Source organism: Raphanus sativus, chromosome 6, assembly GCF_000801105.2.
Source record: "Raphanus sativus cultivar WK10039 chromosome 6, ASM80110v3, whole genome shotgun sequence".
NCBI lineage: Eukaryota > Viridiplantae > Streptophyta > Magnoliopsida > Brassicales > Brassicaceae > Raphanus > Raphanus sativus.
The window spans coordinates 43997467-44022513 of record NC_079516.1 but is presented as its reverse complement, the minus strand read 5'-3'; the positions used below and the strand labels follow the sequence as shown (position 1 = coordinate 44022513).

Below are 25047 nucleotides of genomic sequence, written 5' to 3'. Positions count from 1 at the left end.
ATATGAAACATTAGACCCTCGATTAATGAGTTTTGAAATCGTCATCGCCATGAGAGAACACCGAAAGTCGAGATATTTCTTTTTTCCATTCTTCACAATTTTTTTCTAAACACCGAACGGTTACAAAACAAAATTGTCGGTTAGAATAAGAGAGGGAAGTCATGAGCCACTAGACCAACTTAATTTGATCTAAAACACTATGGTCCTAACCAAAAATGTAATAACAATGAGCCGATTAAATTGATTTATATATGACTCAAAGTCAATTATTTCAATATATTTTAAATTAACTAAATTGATTTATATATTTCATATATAATCTATCATTGTTCACTTTAAGCTTTCTTTATAATAAAAAATATTTTTCACAGATTTAATTGTTTTTTTAAAATTCAAAAAGAACTCAATGTATCCAATGGCGGACCCATCAATTTTTTTTACATGTGTCATGATATACAAAATTTTAAAAATATGATAACAAAAATATAATTTAGAGATGTGAACCCAGATTTAGGTGTGTCAATACATACACTAATACCATTTTAGCTGCTGATTTTTTTGGCTTTCTATGTAAAACCAATTATTTCATAATTAAACATATGTCAACTGAACCTCCTAATCCTATAGTAGGTCCGCCTCTGAATGTATCACAAGTAACTATTAACAAATACATTATTTAGTGTAAATCAAAAATTAAATAAACACCCGCCCGGTCGGTCGGGTCATGCTCTAGTACCCTTTAAACAGTATAGTCTCTCTTTCCTTACTTTCTCATCTCCTCATCCTAACCGATAAGATTTTTCTTCTCTTTCTTAAAGCAGAGAATCCACGATCCCTAATTTTCAATTTTACTTTAATTTATTGTGTTCAGGCCACCACTTCACGAATCCACCGGCGTTATACAGAGATCTCTTCATTTCTTTTGATTGCAAGTCAAAATAGAAGACCATGATTTCTGATAGAGACGAACCCATAACGGTGACGACTTTCTCTCCCTCAATAACAGAGACAAAGAAAACAAAGGAAGAGGATGAAGGAGAGAAGATACTCTAGATGGAGTGATGAAAGAGGACGATGGCGGTGGCTAATCCCAAGTTTCTTTCCGTAAGTCAAGCTCCGACACCACAATTGCGTCTACGGTCACCCTCTCCAACGGTGCCGCTGCGTTTTGCCTCTGTTCGCCTCCTCTCAAGATCGGGGGCGATGGTTGGAACCACAAGCCCTGTCGCAGTGCCGGTGATGATGTGGCGACTAAGGTCTGATGATTTTGAAAAACTCTAAAAGGTTCGTACTTGATCCAGTGGCTAACAATTTAGATTAAAGGATCAATTTGATAATTTTAAGAAAGTAGTTTTCTGCTGGAACCGTACTACCGTAGTGTGGTGTAGTCAAGGTGTGTGTACATGGATGTCATATTGTCAAAATCTGCATGAAGTCTTCTTTGTCCACAAATCTGCCTGAAAGCTTCGAACTTTCCCATGTTTCTAGATTGTTAACTATGAAACATACAATTTCTTGGGTTTTCTTTTCACTGATTTAGTAGTTGGTGACTTGTGTGCAGGATAAATTGATTTAGACTCGATTGAAAAGCAGAGAAACCAGAAGGAAGAAGACGAAGTACAAGCTAATAATATGAAGTGTTGTGTGCGGATTCATCAACTGAGTAGCAACAAGTAGTATTTGTGTTCTCCTTAAAGCTTGTGGCTTCGATTTACTTCTATCAAAATTGGTACTTTTTCTCTTCTCTCTGTTACTCTTTCAATGGTTGATGTTTTTGTTTATGTGGAGCACTTGCATATCCTGATCCTTATATAAACACTGGTGCTGGAACTATGTCTCTGTTTGAGCATTGTGAAGTCGTCGTCTTGGACGATACTTGTGAGGTATATAAAAATTAGTTCAATGAGGTTTATAAAAATGAGTTCAATCATCTTGTGTTTAGGTCTTAATGTTATACTCTGTATCTCACGTTTATTGATTCAGTTAAGAAATGATGTAAAATATGTTTCTTTTTTTTTTGTTGTGCTTCTTGTTTTGTTGGTTTTTGTAAAAATATAATGAATGATCGTCTCAAATTGTTGCTTTATTAATTTATTTTGTTTTTAAACCAATCTATTGATAGTGTATCTATACAATATGTAGATGTGTACAAGAGATATGTACTTTGAATTGTTGTCCACAATTTGTTATGTCCACAAACATTTAAATATCCATGTCCACAAACAATTTATGTATACACGTCCACAAATATTTCTTCTTCTTATTAAGGGTAAATTTGTCAAAAAAACGTGTAGGTCCTACAAGAAAGTGTCTCAAATGTGGAAAGTGTCTTTTATCGTAAAAGAAAGACAAAAAGTGTCTTAGAATGTAATCAACTCTGTGAATAAACATCATGAATCACATGGTCAAATCTCAACATGTATTTTCATTTGTATAATATATAGTACGTGGCAGTAACTAACTACACAAGACAAGAAGAGACAAACCTCTAGTCTTTAAGCTCATCGATCCACATCACACTGCGAGAGAGAGAGGAGGAACTGCGAATCCGATCTCGTCATGGCGGAGACTCGCGGTGGTGGTGGTGGTGGTTGCTGTCCGCCGATGGATCTAATGCGCTCGGAGCCGATGCAGCTCGTTCAGGTCATAGTGCCAATGGAATCTGCTCATCTTACCGTCTCTTATCTTGGCGATCTCGGCCTCGTCCAGTTCAAAGACGTACATATACTCTCTCTCTCTCTCTCTCTCTCTCTCTCTCTCTCTCTTTGATCTGACTGTGGATGCCATCTTCTTAATTATATGACTGTTTTTTGATGTTGATCACAGCTGAATTCTGAGAAGAGCCCATTTCAACGCACTTATGCTGCTCAGGTAACTTCATATCTCTCTTTTTTTCTTTTAAAGTGTAATGTGTATGTTGGAAGCTAGAGTGTGTATTACTTCTCTTTTGCTCTCAATTGTTGATATGAAGATCAAAAGATGTGGAGAGATGGCACGAAAGATACGTTTCTTCAAAGACCAAATGTCAAAGGCTGGAGTTTCTCCCAAACTTATCCTAGACAAAGATGTTGATATTGATCTGGATGATGTTGAGGTGAACCCACCCATATCTGCTCTTTCTGGGACAGCCCTTTGCTTTCTATTTGCCCTCATTCTTATACCTTTTCCTTCTTTCTTTTCTCCTTTTTCAGTCCAAGCTTGGAGAGCTGGAAGCTGAACTTGTCGAAATCAATGCTAATAATGACAAGCTGCAGCGCTCTTACAATGAACTTGTTGAGTACAAGCTCGTTCTTGAAAAGGTAAAATATGTTTTTTGTTTTCATTTTACTGAAATCGCGTGGGGTGTTTGTAAATGATTACATTGAGTCCGGATTTGGTTTGTAACTAATTACACCAGCTTTTTGGTTCGGTGTATATATTTACCTGAGAAGAAAAGTAGATACTACGGCTGGCTACCGCACTATAGATGATCCATAGTGGGAAATGTATATTTACAGTGTTGTGGTTAAGGCGTTGGAAGTGCATCTCGTGCTATATTCATGTGAATATTTTTGTAGGCTGGTGAATTTTTTGCGTCAGCCCATAGAAGTGCTACTGCTCAACAGAGTGAGATAGAATCTCAGCAAGTGGGTGAAGACGTCCTGGAGACTCCTTTGTTGCAGGAAGTACGAAAGCTATGACTGTTCTACTTCTTTAACTTGTGCTCTATGCATAAATCGCCTTACAACCTTTCCTTTTCTAACAGGAGAAGTCTGTTGATTCAACAAAGCAAGTGAAGCTTGGATTCCTCACTGGACTAGTGCCTCGCGAAAAGTCTATGGTGTTCGAGAGGATCCTATTTCGTGCAACTAGGGGCAACATCTTCATTCGACAGTCTGTCATTGAGGAGTCCGTTGTTGATCCCAACTCTGGGGAGAAGGTTAGCTGCTTATGCTCTGCTCCCAGCTTCTCATAGACATTGAAAGTGCTGCCTTTCTCTGATGGAGGAGTTTGGCTCCTTTCTTACTGTATATATATATATTTTTTTTCTCATAGGCTCATGCAATTTTGAGTTTGTTACTATATGTAGTTTCTAAGTTCTTATACCCACATTATATTGGTTCTACATGGAATGCTGGCTTTTGCAGAAACAATTTACTTCTTTTGTTTGCCTCTACTAGACATTGACTTTTGATCTAAAAAATTTACAGGCTGAGAAAAATGTATTTGTTGTCTTCTATTCTGGGGAAAGAGCAAAAAGCAAAATTCTGAAGATATGTGAAGCTTTTGGGGCCAATCGCTATCCTTTCAGTGAAGAACTTGGCAGACAAGCTCAAATGATGACTACGGTATGTATTATTTTTGGATGTGTCAGTTTGTTTGGTGTATTATCTTGTGTCATAGTCATGGGTTTTATATGTATTATTTTTATCTGTACAACTATTAACTTTATTTCTAGGCATGAACTACAGCTGATATATATTTGAATAATGGATATGTAGTCGGTTCTTTAAAATAATAACCAACACTAACGATTGATTTATGGATATCCTCTCTGCATAATACTTATTTTGGGGTTGCATTTACTGACTTTAGCTTCTAGTCATTAGAATATTTATCCTAACAGTAATCAACCTATGATGCAAAGGTAAGCTTTTTGACGCTGAAAGGTTATACCTTAAGGGTAGGGGTCAATACGTCTCAGAGAGTTTACTTGTCAAGGAGGAGAAAATCATGTTAGGGAAATTCCTGGTACCTTTTTGTCTTCCCTGTTAGTTTCAAGTGATCGTTGGGTGGGTTATGTTTGTGCATACACGGTTAGCATCCATGGGAGAGTGTTGTAGGTCAGCGATTTATCTGTTTTTTGCAATTATGGTGGTATATTCTCAGAGACTATTAACTTTATCTAGTCTTCTCATAATGTTTCAGGTTTCGGGTCGGTTAGCAGAGCTTAAAACTACCATAAGTGCTGGGTTGGATCACCGCAAAATTCTTCTGGAGACCATTGGAGATAAGTTTGAGCAATGGAACCTCAAGGTCTTATATTATTTAGAACTTTCTTTTCACTAGGAGAGTGCTCATTGATGTCAATTTCAGATATTTTGTAGCTGAGATCAATAATCATCATTAACCTTTACCCATGTAGGTTCGCAAAGAAAAAGCCATTTATCACACTTTGAACATGCTTAGTCTTGATGTGACTAAGAAGTGCCTTGTGGGTGAGGGCTGGAGTCCTCTGTTTGCAGCGCCGGAAGTGAGTAACTCTAGTTTCCATATAGTTTAAATGATTGCATATATACTGGTGCTATAATGATAAAGTTCTGCATGTGCAGATTCAAGAGGCATTGCAACGAGCTGCGGTTGACTCCAATTCTCAAGTTGGATCAATTTTCCAGGTTCTGAGGACCAAAGAGATGCCTCCGACATTTTTCCGCACAAACAAATTTACCACTGCGTTTCAGGAAATTGTTGATGCATACGGGTAAGCACCTCTTTCAGGAGGAATTTGAAAATAACTATCAAGTAACATTTATAAAAGTAGTTTTAAGCTTCTGCCTTTTGCATACTCGTTAGAATATAAAATTTCGTTTTGGTTTGGAGTTGAACTGCTTGTAACTTTACATTAGCTTCGTTTTCTTGCTCAATTGGAATACGCCTGAATTTTCTTCTATAATCAACTCAGCTGCTAGAATCAACTCAACTTGCTTACTTTATTTTTTTCCGCATGCACTGTCCATTTAGTGTTTGTCTCTTGAATGTCACTGACCTTCTTTGATCATTACTTGCAGTGTAGCCAAATACCAGGAAGCCAATCCTACTGTATTCACAATTGTTACCTTCCCCTTCCTGTTTGCTGTTATGTTTGGTGACTGGGGTCATGGAATCTGTCTGCTTCTTGCAACTATGTATCTAATATTGAGAGAAAAGACACTTTCAAGTCAGGTAATATCCTTAACTTAAGTGGCAACTTTTATGTTCCTACTGAGCTCAGTACCAGATTGGCAAAACTCGCAGATTGTTTTGTTGTATGTTGTTGTTTTAGAGTTGTGTGCATATGTCATATTAAACAATTTCCACTTGAACGTTCCAAAGAGAGTAATGTACTTATAATATGTCATTTCCTTGGTTGTTACTTTGGTTAGTCGTAAATTTTATTCTTTCTTTCAATTCCAGATGCTAACCAATCAATCCGTTGCTTCCTGAATACAGAAACTTGGGGATATTATGGAAATGGCTTTTGGTGGCCGTTACGTTATATTGATGATGTCACTCTTCTCAATATACACTGGTTTAATCTACAACGAATTTTTCTCTATACCATACCCGTTGTTTGCTCCCTCAGCATATGAGTGCCGTGATGCCTCTTGCAGGTATGTCGATTAGTTCTCGAAATTCGTCATAGAAAGTCTTTGACTAATCTGAGTTTTTGTCTTCTGCTCTCTTGTTCAGTGAGGCTACTACAATTGGTCTGATCAAGACCCGAGACACTTATCCATTTGGTGTGGATCCTGTGTGGCATGGTACCCGCAGTGAGCTACCGTTCCTGAACTCGCTTAAGATGAAAATGTCAATCCTTCTGGGAGTTGCCCAAATGAACCTTGGAATCATAATGAGCTTCTTGAATGCAAAATTCTTCAAAAGTGCCGTAAACGTATGGTGAGTTTATTCAGTCTACCTTCCCTGGCCAATATATGTGCACCTTCTAGTTCGTAATACATCCTAACAAATAATACCGGTATTAATCATAGTTTAAGTGTATGATAGGTTCCAGTTCGTTCCCCAGATGATATTCTTGAACTGCTTGTTTGGCTATCTCTCGGTGCTCATCATCATAAAGTGGTGCACTGGTTCCCAAGCGGATTTATATCACGTTATGATTTACATGTTCCTTAGCCCTATGGATGATTTAGGAGAGAACCAGCTTTTCCCTAACCAGAAAACAGTACAGGTTTTTCTCGATACTTAAAAATGCTCCTTGAAATTTATATGTTTTCATATCATTCCTCTTTTTTTTTTGTATCAGCTCACTTTCCTCTTTCTAGCACTGGTATCTGTTCCGTGGATGTTGTTGCCAAAGCCGTTCATCTTGAAGAAACAACATGAAGCTGTGAGTCCCTTTCCTTGTCAGTTTACTGTAAAAAGATCCAAAATGAATTTGTGCTTGACCATATATTTTTTTTGTTCTTTTCTCCAGAGACATCAAGGTCAGTCATACGCACAGCTTGACGAGACAGATGAGAGTCTTCAAGTAGAGACAAATGGAGGATCTCATGGACACGAAGAAGAGTTTGAATTCAGCGAAATCTTTGTGCACCAGCTCATTCACACCATTGAGTTTGTGCTTGGAGCTGTTTCCAACACTGCTTCATATCTTCGTCTATGGGCCCTCAGGTACAATATACTGATACTCTCAAAGACACCACTAACTTGCTAATTATTTAGTCAGATATAATCTAGACTCATCGTGGTTGTCCTATCTAACAAAAGTCGTATAAACACTATCACTATCATCTACTCTTATATGGTTTTACATGTTGAAGTATTGGTCCATGACTAAAATTGTTATTTTGGATATTGTCAGAAACAGACTCTAAGCATGTCATTACTGATCCATATGCTTTACTTGTTCAGTCTTGCCCACTCGGAGTTATCGTCAGTATTCTACGAGAAGGTTCTCCTTATGGCATTGGGGTAAGTAAATGCAGTTACATCTTTCACTTCCTCTCCAAATATTGATAAGCAGCACAATCTCTCTTTTTCCGGGCAACAGTTTCAACAATATATTCATCCTTATCGTTGGGCTCCTCGTCTTCATCTTTGCAACGGTGGGAGTGCTTCTGGTGATGGAGACGTTGAGCGCGTTCCTTCACGCTCTGCGTCTTCACTGGGTGGAGTATCAGAACAAGTTCTACGAAGGCGATGGCTACAAGTTTGCTCCCTTCACCTTCACTCTCGTCGGAAACGAAGACGAGTGAGAGTGATGATGGATCGTGAATTACTGAAAAAGCCCTCTTCTGCGTGTGCATAATATATAAGGTACGAGAAGGACTCGGAGAGTTCCCGTCTTCAATCAATTATTTTATTTCTTTTTATTTAAGAAAAAACTTTGGATGTTCTACTTTCCAAAGTGTTGTTGTACTTGTTTGTCAAGAAACTAAACTAGTAGTGTAATTGAGCTAATAATAAACAGATTTTTTTTTCAAATCTGCTTCCTGAATTATTAAGCAAGCAGAAGCATCCTATATGTGGTGGTGTGGTTACAACGACACTACCGTGTGTGAAACACCTAACGTGTGAGTTTGAAATCTGCAATCTTGACTCTGTTTTATAGAAGTTTGTTGAGGAGTTGCAGAAAATAAGATCGAGGCCCCTTTATAGTTTTTTTACTCTGTTTTGTTAATACAATAAAGAGATTTTGTCCGCTAATCCTCTGCCGTTTATCTCTTGTGTTGAAGATTGAAGATGTTATGGCCCTTTCTAGTCTTAGAGAAGAGCAACTTTCTGTGCACGTTATTTATTTCAGCAAATTGTTTTTAGTAGTTGCTGCTATGGGATCAGTCTCGGCTACAACTGCAAGTTTCTTGTTAACCAGCAGAAAAAGGTTGCGTCTTTTATAAAAGGATCTCACTCCACACCAAAGTATCCTTATTGCTGAATGATGTATGCTGTGTTACTAACGAGATTAGTTCTTCCACTCGGAACACACAGGTCACATCACTGGAAAAGAGGGATTTTTCATATAATTTTTTTTTCTTGGTTTAAAATAGGTAGAGTATTTATTAGATCTTCAATACTGAACAATTTGAATATGAGAAACAAATTGAAACAAAGAAAATCAAAATCCATGAAAAAAATCTTCAATCTTGTCATCATCTTTTTTTCTATAATTGTTAAAGTTGTGTTGATTTTAAAAGGGTGAAGAATTAGGTCGATCCAATTAAAAAGCAGCAATAAAATGGTTTTTAGTCCGAGAGTCAACAAAGCCATTGTTCCTAGTCACGCAAAACACACACACACACACACACACCTATTTCTTTGGTAAGGAGAATCGAGTCGACGGTATGCATTCTTCTCCTTCCTCCTCCTCTTTAGGGTCCCTCTTTGTCTCGGCGTCGCAATTAGTAAACTTTTTGTGCGAAAATTGGTGGAATCACTGACTTTGACTCTTGATTTTTTTTTTTTATATTCATTTCCTTTGAATAAAATATTCAAATTTCGATGTTGCTCCTCACTCCCATTTATTACTAATTGTTTTTTAACTCCAAATCCATGTACTATCATCATTCACCCTCTATTTAACAACAATTCATCGACACATTTAACCTTTTTTGTTGCAGGCCGAATCCTTCTCTGTGTGTGTTGTGCTTTCTTCATAATCCATCCTGATCCTGATGGTAGAGAAATGATTTCTGCTACTTTTGCTATCCTTTCGAAATTTGAGAGTTATCTACACGGTGGTGGGTCGAATTTTCATTTTTAATGATTCTCGCAGGCTGATCTACGTAGACGTAGTAGTAACGGAGGAGGTAGTGGTGGAGGAGGTAATCAAGACAAACATCATTCCTTGTTTCCAAAACCACCAGAGACCTTACATCCTATTGGGGTATCTATCTTTGTCTACAATTTTTGTTATAAAAATAATCGTTTCTTGTTTGACTGCGTTTTCAAAACACACTACTTGAGCCTTAAAAAGAACCAAGTTGTGAGGTCCTCTTTTATTTGTTTCCCTACAGGAGGACAATGCTGATGATGCGTCTCCTCCTCCTGTTAGTCACTGCTGATTGAGATGGGATTCAGCTCCTCTCTTGTCCACAGAACAATTGATGAAAATGGTATTCACAACGGCATGCCAATGGATGAGATGCTAAACTTCCTCGCGGCTGCTCAATTGGATGAAGATTCCCAACAACACTTATCTGATGTTGAGGTACTTAGTCGTTGCACTACGTACCTATCTTTACTGTTCTTAAAGCTAAACCTTTATTTCATGTTTTTCTTTAACATATTATCTAGGTTCCCAGTCAAATGGACAAAACAACTTCACAGCTGTTGGAAATGGGATTCTCTCGTCAAGAAATCTCAAAGGCTATCCAGAAGATAGGTGAGCATGCAGCTTAAGCAATTAGATTTTCATGAATATCCTAGTTTAGCGAGATAATCATTAGACTTGTTGGTACATGCTCCTCTTCAGGTAAAGAAGCTCAGATCTCTGACCTCGCTGAATTAATCATAACTGGTGAAGTTCCTGATGGCATAGAGAAGGTATGTTAGTTTGTATTTTGTTCTATAGACTCACTCACACGCTCATCTTGTTGCACAAATGCTTAGAAACTAGAGAGCTTTTGCTACTGCTGCTACATTTTACTGAAACCATCTCACTCTCTTCTCCTTATTGTGTTTTAAGATATTGTTGGACTTGTACTCAGTGACGTTTGGTGTTGTCACTCTCTGCAGAAAGTTTCAGCGATTCCTTCAACAAGTACTCGTGCACTTCCTTCAAAGAGCCAGGAAAAGGATTGTGATGATGAGGGTTCCTCAAATGGCACTGCCTTCAAGGTGGGTAAAAGAATAAAAGATGAAGAGGATGACTTTGATAACAGAGGGAAACGGCTAAGACCTGGAGGCTCAAGTTCAGCTCCAGGGATGCGCCAAGAAGAGTCGAAAGAGAGTTTGTCCCAGATACTTCCCTCAGATGTAGTAGACAAGCGACCTTATGCTTTCTATGGAAACATAGGTGAACTATCTCCTCAAACATGGTCTAAGATATCAAGTTTCTTCTTCGGGATTCAACCCGAGCATGTAGATACTCGGCTGTGTTCACCTCTCCGTAGGAAAGAAGGTTACATGCACAATCTCCCCATCGAAAACCGGTTCCATATACTCCCAAACACAAGTCGGACTGCTCCTCCAAGCATCATCACCTCACCTGAAAATCTGGAGTGCCTCATGGGATATCCACCAAACCACACCAACATTGGTGGTGCAAGATCATCGTCTGAAAGATTGAAGCTGCTTGATTATTGCTTCCAAACGGACACGTTGGGTTACCATCTCTCTGTGCTCAAGCCTATGTTTCCCCAAGGGTTAAGAGTTCTATCACTCTTCAGCGGAATCGGCGGTGCAGAAATCGCGTTGAACCGCCTTGGGATCCATCTGAAAAGCGTCTACTCTGTTGAGCCTTGTGGACTGAGCCGCAGCGTGGTGAAGAGATGGTGGCAGAGTTCGGGACAGAGTGGAGAGCTTGAGCAGATTGAAGATATCAGGAGCTTAAGGGGAAAGAAGCTGGAGACGTTGGTGAAGAGATTAGGGGGGTTCGACTTGGTCATATGTCAAAACCCACCAACACCAACTGATCTGTCTAAAGAGAGCTCAAGAAGCCAAGCTTGTAAGTTTGATTATACGTTGTTTAACGAGGTTGTCCGCGTCTCCAAGTGTGTCAGAGGTTTGATGGAGTCAAGTTGACCCCAAGTCAAGTGTCTCTACGTCGTCAACAACCTCCAAGACTTGTCTCGTTAACAACACACTTGTCTAGACAAGAAAGGTTTGGTCCAAAGTATTTGAGATATAAATGTTGTAGATCGTCTTTTGTATTGTTGCGACTCCATTTACATTCATGAACCGTTTGACTCTTCTTTATAGTCTTGAGAACAATCCAGAATGTTTAAAGTGTCACAATGATAAAGGTGAACGTGATGGAATTTGAATCAAGTAAAGGTTAAGCAGGAACGGGGTTCTATAGCTTCCAAACGAAACAGAGGGTATTAGTTTCATAGTTGGTGAGAGTTCTGCTCTGGTTTATTTATGTATTCGTCTAGAGGGAGGCAGAGACGGTGGAAACGAAGCTACCAAAGCCGCAAACGTTACTACGTCCTTTACATAGCTTAAAGAAACCATTCTCGCCCCAAGTTTCTCCCCATGAGTTTTTGATGATCCAATACGGCTCCTCCTTGAACCTTGAGGTCCTTGACCTAGCTGAGCCATAATAACCCACCAACAACACACCGTGGTTGAGACCCCTCGGGCACATGTAAGGGCACGACACCCCTCCAATGTAAGTTTGCATGTAAGCTGAATTGATTGCAACTGCAACAAAAGTAAACCCATAACTCATGTTTTAGATTTAGTCAAGTGGAAAGGGTTAGAAAGTTATTACTACTTACGAGGTAGAGGACCGTATTTGACGAGATTTGCAGCGATTTGATCTTCGTTACTAGAGACAAGACTGAAGTTGGAGGCAGAGGCAACAATCTTAGACTTGTCAAACTTGCAGATCCCATCACCATCAGTAGTAGTGCCTGTGTAGGGATAATCTTCCTCACGCATGAGCCCTCCGGTTTCAAAAGTGTACTCAAAGGCCATGTTCATTAGCCCACCACTGCAACCAGAGTCACATAAAACTTCTACTTCTTGATCACACTACATACCAAAAAAAAAGAAGAGATTAGGTCAACTCCTTGTTAGTTAATTGATCTTTTGAAAAGAGGACCATAAACGAGTTAATAAAGAATTCAATAATTCTGAAACCTAATATTTTTTATATATAAATTTGGAGGTATGTGTCTGTATAAATTTTTCAAAAAAAAAATTGAGGATTTGAGGAGAATGTGTTAAGCTAGATTGGCTTCACACTTAAAACCAATTGGTGATAAGAGTAGTGGCCCATCCACCTTATATATTACTAAGGATCCCTTCCAACTACCGATGTGGGACAACTATGTGTCTAATAGAATGTTTCTTCAGGCTCTCACCTTGTGATCACAATCAACAAGCTGTTGTTCACTGAAGCTGACGAGTTTACCAGTGGCGAGGAAGTGAGCACCTTCAAGCGCACCTGTAGTGCTGAAACTCCAGGAAGATCCACATGTTCCCTATGATCGATCCCACAAGAGGGAAAAAAAAAACAAATCAATCATTATACATATTCCACTTTCATCATCATTTTCAAAAAAAAAAAACAAAACCTGGTTCTTCACGGGAGTAACTGCGCCACGATCTCTCCAATCAAAATCATCGGGAAGATTCTTTGTATCAAGAATCGGGGCTTGATCAGCGTCGTGCTGTGAGAACGTATACGCACCTTTAACCCCCAAGTGCTTTCTCCGAAACTCAGAATGCGTCAGATCAGAAAACTGGTTAACGCCATGTCCAGCAAAAGGATCCATCCTCTGGTGACGCGTCGCCCTCATGAAGTTACTTCTGAATATCGCGAACCTGCGTTGATGCTCCTCGACAGAAGTGTAAACCTTGCCGTATCTCCTCTTGAACACAGCAAAGTGATCCTCCCAAGACATAACTTTTGGCTCCGATTCCGATCCATTAACCACTTGCCGGATCAGTATATCGTCTCTGTGTTGGACTTGGTTCTCGCAAACCGAAACAGAGACGAAGACTATAAGAAGAAGAGAAATGGAGGAGATAACCCTAAGATGATCCATCTTGAGTATCTCAAAGCAGAGAGGGACGATAGAGTGCATGTGGTTTATATATAGAGTCCAATAAAAAGATATTTAAAATCAGAAAACTGATTTTAAGCCAATGATAATCTGACACGTGATACTTGTAGTTTATAATATGAGTTTTCCCGCGAGAATGTTAGTTGGCACACACGCATATTTAGAGTCTCTGCCTCTTTGTTAGTTAGGTGACTAACTGTTATGGGTTAGATTTTTATCATGCTATATTTGCTGCTAATCCGGTCCGCTTTCAAGTCAAAATCCTCAGTTTGTACGGTTCGGTCCGGTCTAGTTTATGGGTCGATCACGGGGTACAAAACATAAATATGTTTTTCCAACAGAAAATAAACTTGAAGAATTTTCAGACAGAATCAAGAACAATAAAAAGAAAAAACAAGCGTTAATCATGCAACATTTCCAAGCATCCCCAGGTCAAAACTGCATAAGAAAACTTGCGTTACAAGTCTCAGGACTGGAACCATCTCCTGACTTGTCCGGAACTCTGTTTCTGCGGACCGGTTTTGGCTGAGCTCTGCGTGAACTTGGACCTGTACTGCTCAATCAACATGTCAAGCTTGTCCACAACCTCGGGGGGTCCACCTTGCTTCTTCTTCTTCTTCTCGTTCTGATTCTTTCTCTTCTCTCCCCCTCTAACCTCCTCAAACTTTCTCTTTCTTGGTGCCTCGCCTACATCTTTGGATATCTTCTTCTGATCTGGTTTCTCAGAAGCCTCTTGCTGTCTCTTCTTCCATTGGCCTTTCTGGTTTGAAGCCGGTTCTTTAGTGTTTTCTTGTGTACGTGTAGTAGGCCTCTTGTTCCCTGCATCTTCTTTCTCCTCTCGTTTTGATTCATCTTTCCTCTGTTCACGTGGGCGCATAGGTCTCTTCTTCTTAAACCCGTTTGCACTCTCTTCCATTGGACCAGTGTTATCCCCATCCCTCGTTTTTCGTTTATTGCCAGGATGATTGTCCTCTCCCTGCGCTTCGCCGTTCTCTAGCTGCTCCTTAGATTCATTGTATCTATTGCGTTGCTGCTGCTGGTTAGCTTTGTGTACCTTCAGCTTCTGGACGTTATCAACAGCAAATTCTATAACGGGACGGTGTTGAGGGCCGAATGTTTCTGCGACGATCATAAGATGAGATTGTGATTCTCGAAAATTTACTGAATACTAATATTAGAGTTCAGCAATATTTACCAGGATTGTTGTTAAGTACCCTCAGGGCCACGAGAGCATGGTCAGGCTCTGTGAACTCAACAAAAGCAACTCCACGTGAGTAGTTCTTCGTATCAACTTTACCCTTCTTCTCGTTTTGTAAGAACTTGATCTGCATCGAAACGAAACAAACCAGATTCATACAATAGAACTATGTTTGAACTGTTAGCATAAAAGGCCGCGAATATGTGGACCTGTCGGATAGTTGGCTTCTGCTTTGTAGCTCGGGAGATAACAGCATCGACTAAGAGCTTTTGTAGTTGCTTTTCATCCATGGATTTTGGTAAATTATAAATGACAATCCTCGTTTTAGATACATGAAAGTTAGGAGACTGAAGCTTTTTCATCTTGTTTTCATGCAATCTGCAAAAAGGGCAACCACACATTCACAGTAAGTTATCTCAAAAAACGCATATATGAGAAAGTAGCCCAAAAAAGTCTACCTTCGTCGTCTGTCCATATCTTCTGCAGACACACCCTCAGCAGCAGGTGTGCCTTCAAGGATCTGACCTTCCTGTGGAAATCAAAATGGGATCAATATTAGTGAATGCTAATTTTAGTTTTTTTCAGAAATTGCGGGGACTGAGAGAAGTGTGTACCTTAGCAAGATAAAGATTTCGATGGTCAATATTCTTCTCCTTTGTCTTTTCGAGTCCTATGTCCTTTGCAGACTTCTTATCCACAGCCCTCATAACGCTCAGTTGCCTGCCTTTAAGTAGGACACCGACACCTGAGGCAGTACTGGCAGCTGAAATAGCTGCATCTGATGCATCTGCTGTTTTGAACTTGAGAAAAGCGGTCCCTTTTGGTCGTCTGAAATAAAGAAAACAGTTAGAGAGAGACCAAATGTGAAGCTGAGAGATGCCAGAGCCTAAATTTGCTTTTATGAATTGAATGAATTTCCAAAGCGTAGAAGGGTGGCTTACTTTGTGACGGGGTGGAGAACTAGGAATAAAGATTCAACATGCCCAAATGCGGCAAACCTCTGTGTGACTTCTTCCTTGCTAACATCAAACGGGATGTTGCTTATAAATACAGTTCTCTTAAAATCATCATTTTCCTGCGTTTCTTTAGGAGCCGCCTCTTTGGTTTTACTGGGTTTCAAAGGTTCAGAGACACCAGAAGTTTCAACGACAGGCTTAGTTGATGAATCCTCGGGTATGTTTATATCTGACTCCTTTGTCTCTCCACCATGAGAAGCAATAGTTACTTTTGAAGACCCAAGTAAGTTCTTAAGCACCTTTCTCGCAACATCGGCCTCCTCTTCAAAATTCACATCAGTTTCAGCACTTTTTCCCAGTGCATCTGATTCACTCGGCTTGTTACTGCCGTCCTCTTCCTCATCATCATTATCATCTCCTGAAGATTGGTGGCTCTCAACAGCATCATCAACCTCCTCCAAATCAACACTACTGTTATCACTGTCCTCATCACTTCCATTTTCTTCACCTGCCAAAAAATATGAATATTCTGTTAGGAAGAGGTAAAACAAAACTTCGGCCACCGCCTGTGACTGCATTTAATTTATCGTGTCAATAATAGATTACCATATCTCATTATACAAAATAACTACAAAAGTTTTAAATCCTTAAGTGTTATTAAGATTCCCAGCGACAGAAAACAATCCGGTAAACATACCATCTTCTGGAGCAGTGGCGGCATCAGCGGTGCCATTATAGAGATTCTTAGGTACAGCCCAGTCTACAGCTATAGGTCTTTTACTGAACATATGCCCGTTGAACTTTTGTATTGCCTAAAATGAAAAAAATAAATAAGACGAGTGATCCAAATGGAAAATGACCAAATCAAGATCCCATTGTTTCTAGAATCTTACATTTTCTGCATCTCTCTTACACGTGAATTTGACAAATGCAAAACCCTTAGGTAGCCTGCCAAAAAATCCACTAAATGAGAATAGTTGTACATTCAATATTGATAATCAAGAAAAAACACCCAGACGAGTTAGAACATACCCAGTTTCAATATTTTTAGGAACAAAAACATCCCAGACAAACCCTACTGCTGAAAAGACCTCTTTAATTTCACTAGGTTTAGCCTGTATATTCCAAAAAGAAAATCGATGAGAAAAAAACATATAGTTTACTTTATGAAACTGTAGAAATAAACATAAAATCCAGGTTATGACAACCTTGAAAGGAAGATTCCGGATAATAAGCTTCCACTTCTGAGCCTTTGATCCCTGCGACCAACAAAATACAAAGAGATCATGAACTATTCTGAATATTTATCAGTTAACTTCATAAGTTAGTGAAAAGCAAATAATGCTCACCTCCCCACCGAGCTGACGCGCCCAAATGAGATTTCCCTTGATCTCTGTCTGATGTAATGTTGCAACAGCAGCACAAGCAGATTTGACACTCGTAAAGAGAACGGCTGATGCTTCTGCCCTGCACCCGTCCTGGGTAAGACCTGACGGAGATAATAGTTCTAACGCTTAATGAACGCATCATGAGCACAAAAACTGGCATGCGCATATAACTATATTCTCACACTTAGTAGTTAACAAGTGAATAGGGCGTCTATCAAACTTTAAGGTACCAGAAAAGGTATGTGCACAGAAGCTACAAGAATTTATGACGTTATATATATACTATTTATGTAGATACACGTGTGTACTACATCATAATTTAAAAAAAAATAAGTATAGATATGAAGTAACGAGATGTAATGCAGCCACAAGATATTGAAATTGGAGGGAACAAGTACCAAAAGTTAACTTATTAAAGGAAACCATGAGAAGGAGATGCATTACAACAGCAATATTCTAAAGCTAACCTCATAAACCTCAACTAGTGAAAAAAATATATGTTTTTGTACATATTTTCACTGCCCAGGAATATTGATATGGCTAACATAATCTAGTAATTAATGGTCATTCATGTCCTCGTAGTGTTACTTAAGACTCTAGTCATTTTTTGTGGTGCGTGGAATAACAATGTCGTTCTCTGCTACACAGAAACCTAGCTCAAGCAGCTCTGATGGATAACTTGACATCTAACTCATATGTTAATGTCATTAACTTAATAAAAACCTTGTACAAATAGACATAACTAAGAACCTTGGTCGGGTCATGAAATCAAGCATTTGCCTCTTACAAGAGTCTTACCATTTTGTTGAAGCTCCTCTTTGGGGAGGGGATATCTGACGGAGCACACAGTGCCAATCTCTTTGACACGAGTATGGACTGCCTCTGCCATCTCAGCATTAACAAGGCCACCAAAGATTACAGTTCTTGCAACTCTTCACCCAACGAAACAAAAAAAAAGACCATAAATATAAGAAAGAAAAACGAGGATGCAACGTATAGAATATTAGGTGTTACTCAAATCTTTTAAGCAAGCTTAATCTCAACGACATAGTCTCCTTCACAAAAGCTATGTCTCTATTATACAAAAGCCAGCTCGTTATTATAAACTCATACCTTTGTTTGTCTGAACATGTCTCTTTATCAGCTAAATCAACAAGAAGCTTTGTAGGTTTTTTGCGCTCAACTGGCTTCTCTATTTTCTTCTCAGGTGGAGGAACTGATGCAGGAACAGGTGGAGGAACTGATGCAGGAAATACAAATGTATCGATAAGGGAGACCAAACAAAACTTACAAAAGACTCTGAAACCAAATCAAGGCAAACTGATTATACCTTGCTTGTCTGTCTCAGTCTCAGGGATCAAGGTGTCCTTGTCGTCACTCTCTGCCTGGGAACTATCAGGTAATGAGATTCCTAATTCGAAAGAAGAAACCAATGTCAACGAATTAGATAAAAACAATACTAACTGAAGTCATAGATTCTCCTAATCATCAAACCAACCTTGGGCAGCTTTAGTACGACGCTCTTTAAGAGAAGGCCTGTGCGTGGCCTGTTTAACAGTAACCCTACGGCCACCAACAGTAGAACCGTTCTTAAGCTCAATGGCACGGTTAGCATCTTCTGGCAGAGCACTACAAAAAAAGACTCGATACTTAGTGTAAGAAGCAAAATATATCACGTAAGAGAATGAGTTGAGTTTCAGCAAGTAGGTTAGGTTAAGCTTACAATTTAACAAAAGCAAAGCCACGATGCTCGTTTGATCCTGTAAGCAAAACAAAATTATGATTAGCTCTATAGATTTGAATTCGATTTGTGAAATAAAATCAAACTAAAACCTTTGTTTGTGACCATAAAGCAAAGCCTGACGGGACCAACGTCGCTGAAGGCTTCTTCAAGCTGATAACAATTTGGAGAGATATCAATACTACTAATTGGAAGGAACAGAGGAGCTCAAAAATCGATTTTATGGATTCTCGGGGGAAGTTTACCTGAGCGTTGGTGAAGGAATAAGGCAAGCCAGAGACGCATACAGTGGCAGCAGAGTGTTGAGATTGTTCTTCTCCATCTTTCCTCTCTTTCTTATTGTTCTTCCCCATTATAGATTGATGATACCCTTTCGGAGAAAACTGGCGAGAGACTATTAGGGTTTAACAATTTTTGAGTTGCAGAGCTCACGAGAAGAAAGAGGGAGGCGGTGGAGAAGAAGGTTATCTAGGGTTTACTTTACAAAACTACTAAACCCAAGTTAACCGGCTGATTCGGATATTTATTACATCGAACCGAATCATACAATTTCGGTTGGTTCGGTTCTGTTTTTTTTTTTTTTTGTCGGTTCCTTTTCTTATTTTGTAGCACAACTCAAATCCTCTGGTGTTGTCCCCACCCTGGGTCAGCTTTACTGAATGCAATCAACCCCACGTTTATCTATCTTATTAAAACATAAACATTCTGTTGGACCTAACATTTATTTTGTAAGTTTTTAAATTAAATACATTTTTATACTTTATAGTTAAACCTACATTAAATCACTAATGTTCATTTCTTTATACTACTATCCATGTTTCCAAACAATATACTTATTTCTTTATACTACTATCAATGTTTCCAAATAATATATTTTTATACTACTATCAATGTTTCCAAACAATACAATAATTAATCTTAGTTATTTTATATATATCATTTTTCTTTAAAATTTTGTAGAAACGTTATAATTTCAAAAATTGCAAAATAATGAACTTTAAAATTTGGATTATAAGATTACAAATTATGAAACTATTACAATTTAAATCCAATTAGATTACATATCGGTCATCCATCAGTTCAATCGGTTAGTCTCGGGTTTTAGTGATTTTTTTAATATGTATATTTTAAAAACCTAAATTGAATTGTCAGATCTCCGGATTAACCGGTATAATCACAATCGGGTTGAATTTAAAAACACTGATTTAAATGCAAAAATATTTTAAATACACACTCTTTAAAAATTACCAAAATATTTGTTAAATTATTAGTGAAATTTTTAATCGAAAAATATTCCGCGCTTCCAAAGCGCGGATCAAAATCTAGTTTCGTTATAAATCCACATAAACTACACAGATAATAATGATCTTACTAGATCTTGACCCGCCCAACCGGGCGGGTATTTATTTTATGTTTTTATTTTTTATTTATAAATGATGTGGGCGGGTATTTATTTTATGTTTTTAGTTTTTTATTTATAAATGATATATTTATAATATTTAAACATAAATTCAGATTGAAAATTAACAGTTGTAGTTATAATAAAAATTAAAAGTTTAAAAAAATATTTTGATATAAATTTTAAATTCCTAATTAAAATAATATAGAAATGGGTCATAATTTTTTCCAATTCCAAAATCTTAGCATTCTTAATAACAAATAAAATAATTTATAAATACATAAAAGATATAAACATATTTGAAATTAAAATAAATTTGTTAAAAAAATATCTTACGCCATTGTTATTTATTTCTATAGTTTAACCCGTGGCCGTATAAATATTTGCTTTCACTTCAATTTTTTCTTTGTTCTAATGATATTACATATATATATATAACATTTTAAAACAAAATTGTTAGCATAACATTTTAAAACAAAAATTTTATTTATTACTTTAAATAATTATATTATGTGAATTTAATCGTCTATTATATGAGAGTGTATCATATAAAAATCTAATATTTATAACTAATTGGACTTATATTATAAAAGTGTTATACTAACAATTTATAAATAAAATATTTTATATTTTATTTATATGATATATAAATTGATTTTGATGTGCGATTTTTATTTAATTATTTTTATTAATAAAAAAATATTAAATGTTAACAAAAAATCTATAAGGAAATTTATTTTGGTTAAGATTCATTCTATTAAACAAATCTATTATTTAAATTAGGAAAAGACATTAAATACTTAAATCTATCATTTAAATAAGGAAAAGACAAAATTCTCTACTATCTTTGTTACCAAACAAAATTTTTTTTTTTAAAGATTCCTATCCCTATTACCAAAAAGAAGCTTAAAGTACTTCTACTTTAATAAGATAGATATGGTTCATTGAATTGGGTCAAAAACAAGTAATTTGTGGAAGAAGATGTAGAGATAGTTTAATGAAAACTTAATGAGGAAGAAGAGGTAACGACAAATATTTGAAGAATAAACTTATCCAACTTGTTTTAGCCTCAGAAATCATTTGGGTTAATTGGTGACAAAAAAAAATGAAAAAGAATAATCTATTGGTTAGTTGATACGGTAATAATATAAAGTCAAACTAAATAATAAATCGGAAGAGGAAATTTACAGAAAAGCCCCCACGTTAGGGGGAGTCTTCTTTGTGACTTATAATTTTCCCGTCTCTTCAATATTTCAACATAAACCCTAATTTCTAAATTTCGCTACTCTCGATTTGAAAGATACTCTGCTCTGAAGCGTCGCTTAGCGTATAGCTCCGTCTTCTCCACTTCTCCTTCGATGGATACTCAGCAGCAACAATCCGCCATTCAAGTAAGCTCTGAAAGCTACTCTCTTTTTTTTTTTTAATTTCAATCAAAAGCATTTTTGAAATTTCTGGTTTATAGGGGGCGAAAGTGCTAATGGTTGGAGCTGGTGGGATTGGCTGCGAGTTACTCAAGACTCTTGCTCTCTCTGGTTTCCAAGACATTCATATCGTAACTTCCTCCTCACTTTCTCCTTAATTTCTATGTCGTATTCACAGCAGATGAACGGTCAAATCATTTTGAATCACCAATTTTGATTTTTAGGTTTAGGTTTAGGGGTTTTATGTTATTGACAAAGTCTACATCTTTTTGATTAGGCAATGCATAGTTTGAGTTGTCGGAGATTCATGATTTAACTTGCAAGTTTTAACTTTTTTAATTTGCGCTATATTATTACAGATTGACATGGACACTATCGAAGTCAGTAACCTCAATAGGCAATTTTTATTCCGTCGTTCTCATGTTGGCCAGTCCAAGGCTAAGGTTTTTTTTTTTCTTCCCTCCCTTCTTTGGCTAACTCCAAGGGATACTACCAGTACCAGTACCAGTTCTTAAGAGTTGATATATATTTTCTCTTGCCATATCACCAGGTTGCTAGAGATGCTGTCTTGAGATTTAGGCCTCACATTAACATAAGATCTCACCATGCTAATGTGAAGAATCCTGAGTTCGATGTCGATTTCTTCAAGCAGTTTGATGTTGTTCTGAACGGACTGGATAACTTGGACGCAAGGCGTCATGTGAATCGTCTCTGTCTTGCAGCTGATGTTCCTCTTGTAGAAAGCGGCACAACTGGCTTCTTAGGACAGGTTCTTTTTCCCTCTTAAAGAAAAATCTATTAGTTAAGATGCACTCTAATGCTAAGTCTTGAATGGTCTAACTGATAGCGTTTCTCTCTTTTATCTGACTTTGTAATACTTGTTTTGTGTTCAAATCAGGTAACTGTGCACGTGAAGGGAAAGACAGAATGCTATGAGTGCCAGACCAAACCTGCTCCAAAGACATATCCTGTCTGTACAATAACCAGCACTCCAACTAAGGTACTAACACTGTATTGTTTACCCTAATTTTGTGAAACTCGGAGAAATCATTTTATATCTGGAATAGTCTTTCCTAGGACGTAGTGCTTTGATTTTTACGTGCTATGAATTTTGGATTTGACTCTACAGTTTGTGCACTGTATCGTGTGGGCAAAAGACCTACTATTTGCGAAGTTGTTTGGCGACAAGAATCAAGATAATGATCTTAACGTGCGTGCCAACAACGCTGCTAGCTCATCCAAAGAAACAGAAGATGTGTTCGAACGTGCAGAAGATGAAGATATTGATCAGTATGGTAGAAAGATATATGATCATGTGTTTGGTTACAACATTGAGGCGGCGTTGTCCAATGAGGAGACATGGAAAAATCGTAGAAGACCTAGGCCTATATACAGTAAGGAAGTCTTGCCTGAAAGTATGTCTCAACAAAATGGGAGCACTCAGAATTGTTCTGCTACTGATGATGATTCAACGGTCTCTGCCATGCCGTTGCTTGGTCTGAAGAATCCACAGGAATTGTGGGGTCTAACACAGAATTCTCTAGTGTTTATGGAAGCACTGAAGTTGTTCTTCGCCAAGAGAAAGAAGGTCTGTGTAGTTGTTTCTGTGAACTCTCTCCGTATATATAAAAGTTTCAGTTTGCTGATTAATTTATGTTTCTGTCTATATGCTGCCACAGGAAATAGGACACCTTACTTTTGACAAAGATGACCAGTTAGCTGTAGAATTTGTCACTGCTGCTGCAAATATCCGTGCTGAGTCTTTTGGAATTCCTTTGCACAGTCTTTTTGAAGCCAAAGGTATCGCTGGGAACATTGTTCATGCCGTTGCTACAACTAACGCCATTGTTGCTGGTTTGATTGTTATTGAAGCAATCAAAGTACTGAAGAAGGATGCGGACAAGTACAGGTTTGTTACTTTGAAGTCTTTATTTCATAAGCTTCAGAGTCTTTGATATCTTTTTTAATATCATTTTTATGTTTGACGTCTCTCTGTAGAATGACATATTGCTTAGAGCACCCAAGCAGAAAGATGCTTCTTATGCCAGTGGAGCCATTTGAACCAAACCCTGCTTGCTATGTCTGTTCCAAGGTATAAGCATTACTTTTGTTTTCTGCATTTTTTCTTATATTTTCTTGCATTACCAATCTCAGGTTTTTCTCCTTTTATATTGACAGACCCCTCTAGTACTTGAGATCAATACTCAGAAATCAAAACTACGGGATCTAGTTGATAAAATTGTCACAGCCAAGCTTGGAATGAACCTACCATTGATTATGCATGGGGCATCACTTCTTTACGAAGTTGGTGATGATCTTGATGATATTATGGTTGCAAACTACAATGCTAATCTTGAAAAGGTTGGATCTATAATTTACTTTCGTCAAATACAGGCTGGGATGTTGCCATTCTGACATGTTTTGTGTTTCTATTTCAGTCTTTATCAGAACTTCCTTCTCCCGTTATCAATGGAAGCATTCTCACTGTGGAAGATCTTCAGCAAGAGCTATCTTGCAAGATTAATGTCAAGCACAGGTTCTTTTTCTTTTTAACCTTTCGAATACTGTTTCAGTATCAGTTTTGGTTTCTGGGAATTTTACCGTAGACAAATCGGTGAAATTTTTCATCAAATCATGAAAGCTTTAGTTATATGACATGGGTTTTCATCAGACATCTATTCTCAAAATGTACTGGAAGGTTTGTAATAGTCCTTCCATCGATCATCATCTGCTTATTCTTTAATGTCACACAGGGAAGAATTTGACGAGGAAAAAGAACCTGAAGGAATGGTTCTCTCCGGATGGACACAATCTCCAGCTACCAATGGCGAGAGCGCATCAACATCAAACAATGAGAATGAGAAGGCTGTAGATGTAACAGAGAGTTCCTCAGGACCGGAGATGGCTTCTAAGAAGAGAAGACTCTCTGAGACTCAGCCCGAGAATCATAAGAAAGAAACAGAGAACGTGGAGAGTGATGATGATGATCTCATGGAGATTGAACATCCCGTGATGGTGAGCAAGAAGAAGAAAAGAGTTGAATAGGCGTCCTTTTTTTTAAGCTCTGATCTCTGGATCATTGCTTTTTGTTCTTTCTAACTTTCTGAGGTTGTGTCACGAGAATTACATGTACGAATTAGGGGATTCTTTGATGAGGGGGGCAAGTAATTACTCAGATGGTTAAAAGTATTTATTTAGGGACAGAGGATCCTTTGGAAGAGGAGCTCAGCAAACTCGAGAGAAAGCAACTTTGCTTTCATAGTTTCTGTAATATTTTCAGTTTTCACTAACTTAAGAGCTTCCTTGTATTTTAATTCTCAGCTACTTTTTCAATTCATCTACGGAATGTGGTCATCATACACCATGTAATACTAGGTATTATAAGAGGGAATAACTTCACTTAGGCTTTTAGACAAAATCTTATAAATGGGTAACCTATCATCAACCTACAACATGGGGAAGGTGAGTAGTAAATGCATATTGGAGTTGGAGTATTTAGTTTTGCGTT

At 37.8% G+C, this 25047-nt stretch overlaps 4 protein-coding genes and 1 pseudogene across 6 annotated transcripts; 3 read left to right on the top strand and 2 right to left on the bottom strand.

Moving 5' to 3' along the window:
* The first annotated feature begins 795 nt into the window (after nt 1-795).
* Nucleotides 796-8852, top strand: LOC108834925 (V-type proton ATPase subunit a2). Of its 3 annotated transcripts, XR_008935397.1 has the most exons (22): nt 796-1284; nt 1562-1729; nt 2445-2718; nt 2827-2871; nt 2972-3094; nt 3192-3299; nt 3558-3665; nt 3746-3919; nt 4191-4328; nt 4909-5016; nt 5126-5233; nt 5313-5461; nt 5769-5922; nt 6190-6350; nt 6430-6636; nt 6745-6928; nt 7004-7087; nt 7175-7371; nt 7612-7671; nt 7751-8014; nt 8202-8273; nt 8436-8852. XR_008935397.1 is itself a non-coding variant. In XM_056988249.1 (20 exons), exons 3-20 carry the CDS (start codon nt 2560-2562, stop codon nt 7953-7955), a joined length of 2472 nt encoding a protein of 823 aa, XP_056844229.1. In that variant the 5' UTR covers nt 797-1284; nt 1562-1729; nt 2445-2559; the 3' UTR covers nt 7956-8197. The 3 variants fall into 3 exon arrangements, 2 of the variants coding, with proteins under 2 accessions (XP_056844229.1, XP_056844230.1); XM_056988249.1 differs by lacking the exons at nt 8202-8273; nt 8436-8852 and having other exon boundaries at nt 797-1284; nt 7751-8197; XM_056988250.1 differs by lacking the exons at nt 8202-8273; nt 8436-8852 and having other exon boundaries at nt 797-1284; nt 1562-1883; nt 7751-8197.
* A 199-nt stretch (nt 8853-9051) lies between these two features.
* Nucleotides 9052-11631, top strand: LOC108834174 (probable inactive DNA (cytosine-5)-methyltransferase DRM3; annotated as a pseudogene).
* LOC108834173 (probable cysteine protease RD19B) lies at nt 11591-13448 on the bottom strand. The gene is made up of 4 exons (XM_018607521.2): nt 12942-13448; nt 12729-12848; nt 12141-12396; nt 11591-12063 (listed from the first exon to the last, which is right to left on the bottom strand). Exons 1-4 carry the CDS (start codon nt 13413-13415, stop codon nt 11792-11794), a joined length of 1122 nt encoding a protein of 373 aa, XP_018463023.1. The 5' UTR covers nt 13416-13448; the 3' UTR covers nt 11591-11791.
* Nucleotides 13449-13742: 294 nt separating this feature from the next.
* On the bottom strand, nt 13743-19189 carry LOC108806802 (uncharacterized). Its single transcript, XM_018578993.2, has 18 exons — nt 18962-19189; nt 18809-18869; nt 18699-18735; nt 18474-18604; nt 18306-18386; nt 18089-18215; nt 17774-17907; nt 16937-17076; nt 16796-16846; nt 16620-16702; nt 16481-16535; nt 16285-16399; nt 15573-16095; nt 15246-15459; nt 15090-15160; nt 14841-15009; nt 14629-14758; nt 13743-14552 (listed from the first exon to the last, which is right to left on the bottom strand). Exons 1-18 carry the CDS (start codon nt 19067-19069, stop codon nt 13900-13902), a joined length of 2883 nt encoding a protein of 960 aa, XP_018434495.2. The 5' UTR covers nt 19070-19189; the 3' UTR covers nt 13743-13899.
* A 2158-nt stretch (nt 19190-21347) lies between these two features.
* On the top strand, nt 21348-24874 carry LOC108813664 (SUMO-activating enzyme subunit 2). Its single transcript, XM_018586291.2, has 11 exons — nt 21348-21506; nt 21581-21670; nt 21899-21982; nt 22090-22308; nt 22438-22539; nt 22669-23127; nt 23219-23448; nt 23538-23631; nt 23718-23900; nt 23978-24075; nt 24293-24874. Exons 1-11 carry the CDS (start codon nt 21474-21476, stop codon nt 24582-24584), a joined length of 1884 nt encoding a protein of 627 aa, XP_018441793.2. The 5' UTR covers nt 21348-21473; the 3' UTR covers nt 24585-24874.
* Nucleotides 24875-25047: the final 173 nt, after the last annotated feature.

Bases quoted from the DNA above. Each gene is read 5' to 3' on its own strand.
- LOC108813664 (XM_018586291.2), top strand. From the start codon at position 21,474: ATGGATACTCAGCAGCAACAATCCGCCATTCAA. The intron at 21,507-21,580 runs GTAAGCTCTGAA...TCTGGTTTATAG, and splicing joins AGCAACAATCCGCCATTCAA to GGGGCGAAAGTGCTAATGGT. The intron at 22,540-22,668 runs GTACTAACACTG...TTGACTCTACAG, and splicing joins TAACCAGCACTCCAACTAAG to TTTGTGCACTGTATCGTGTG.
- LOC108834173 (XM_018607521.2), bottom strand. From the start codon at position 13,415: ATGGATCATCTTAGGGTTATCTCCTCCATTTCTCTTCTTCTTATAGTC. The intron at 12,849-12,941 runs GTTTTGTTTTTT...GATCGATCATAG, and splicing joins TTACTCCCGTGAAGAACCAG to GGAACATGTGGATCTTCCTG. The intron at 12,064-12,140 runs GTAAGTAGTAAT...CTTTTGTTGCAG, and splicing joins CAAATACGGTCCTCTACCTC to TTGCAATCAATTCAGCTTAC.
- LOC108834925 (XM_056988249.1), top strand. From the start codon at position 2,560: ATGGCGGAGACTCGCGGTGGTGGTGGTGGTGGTTGCTGTCCGCCGATG. The intron at 2,872-2,971 runs GTAACTTCATAT...GTTGATATGAAG, and splicing joins AACGCACTTATGCTGCTCAG to ATCAAAAGATGTGGAGAGAT. The intron at 5,923-6,189 runs GTAATATCCTTA...TCCTGAATACAG, and splicing joins AAAAGACACTTTCAAGTCAG to AAACTTGGGGATATTATGGA.
- LOC108806802 (XM_018578993.2), bottom strand. From the start codon at position 19,069: ATGGGGAAGAACAATAAGAAAGAGAGGAAAGATGGAGAAGAACAATCT. The intron at 18,387-18,473 runs GTTGGTTTGATG...CTTTCGAATTAG, and splicing joins TCGTACTAAAGCTGCCCAAG to GAATCTCATTACCTGATAGT. The intron at 15,460-15,572 runs GTAAGCCACCCT...TCTTTATTTCAG, and splicing joins GTTCTCCACCCCGTCACAAA to ACGACCAAAAGGGACCGCTT.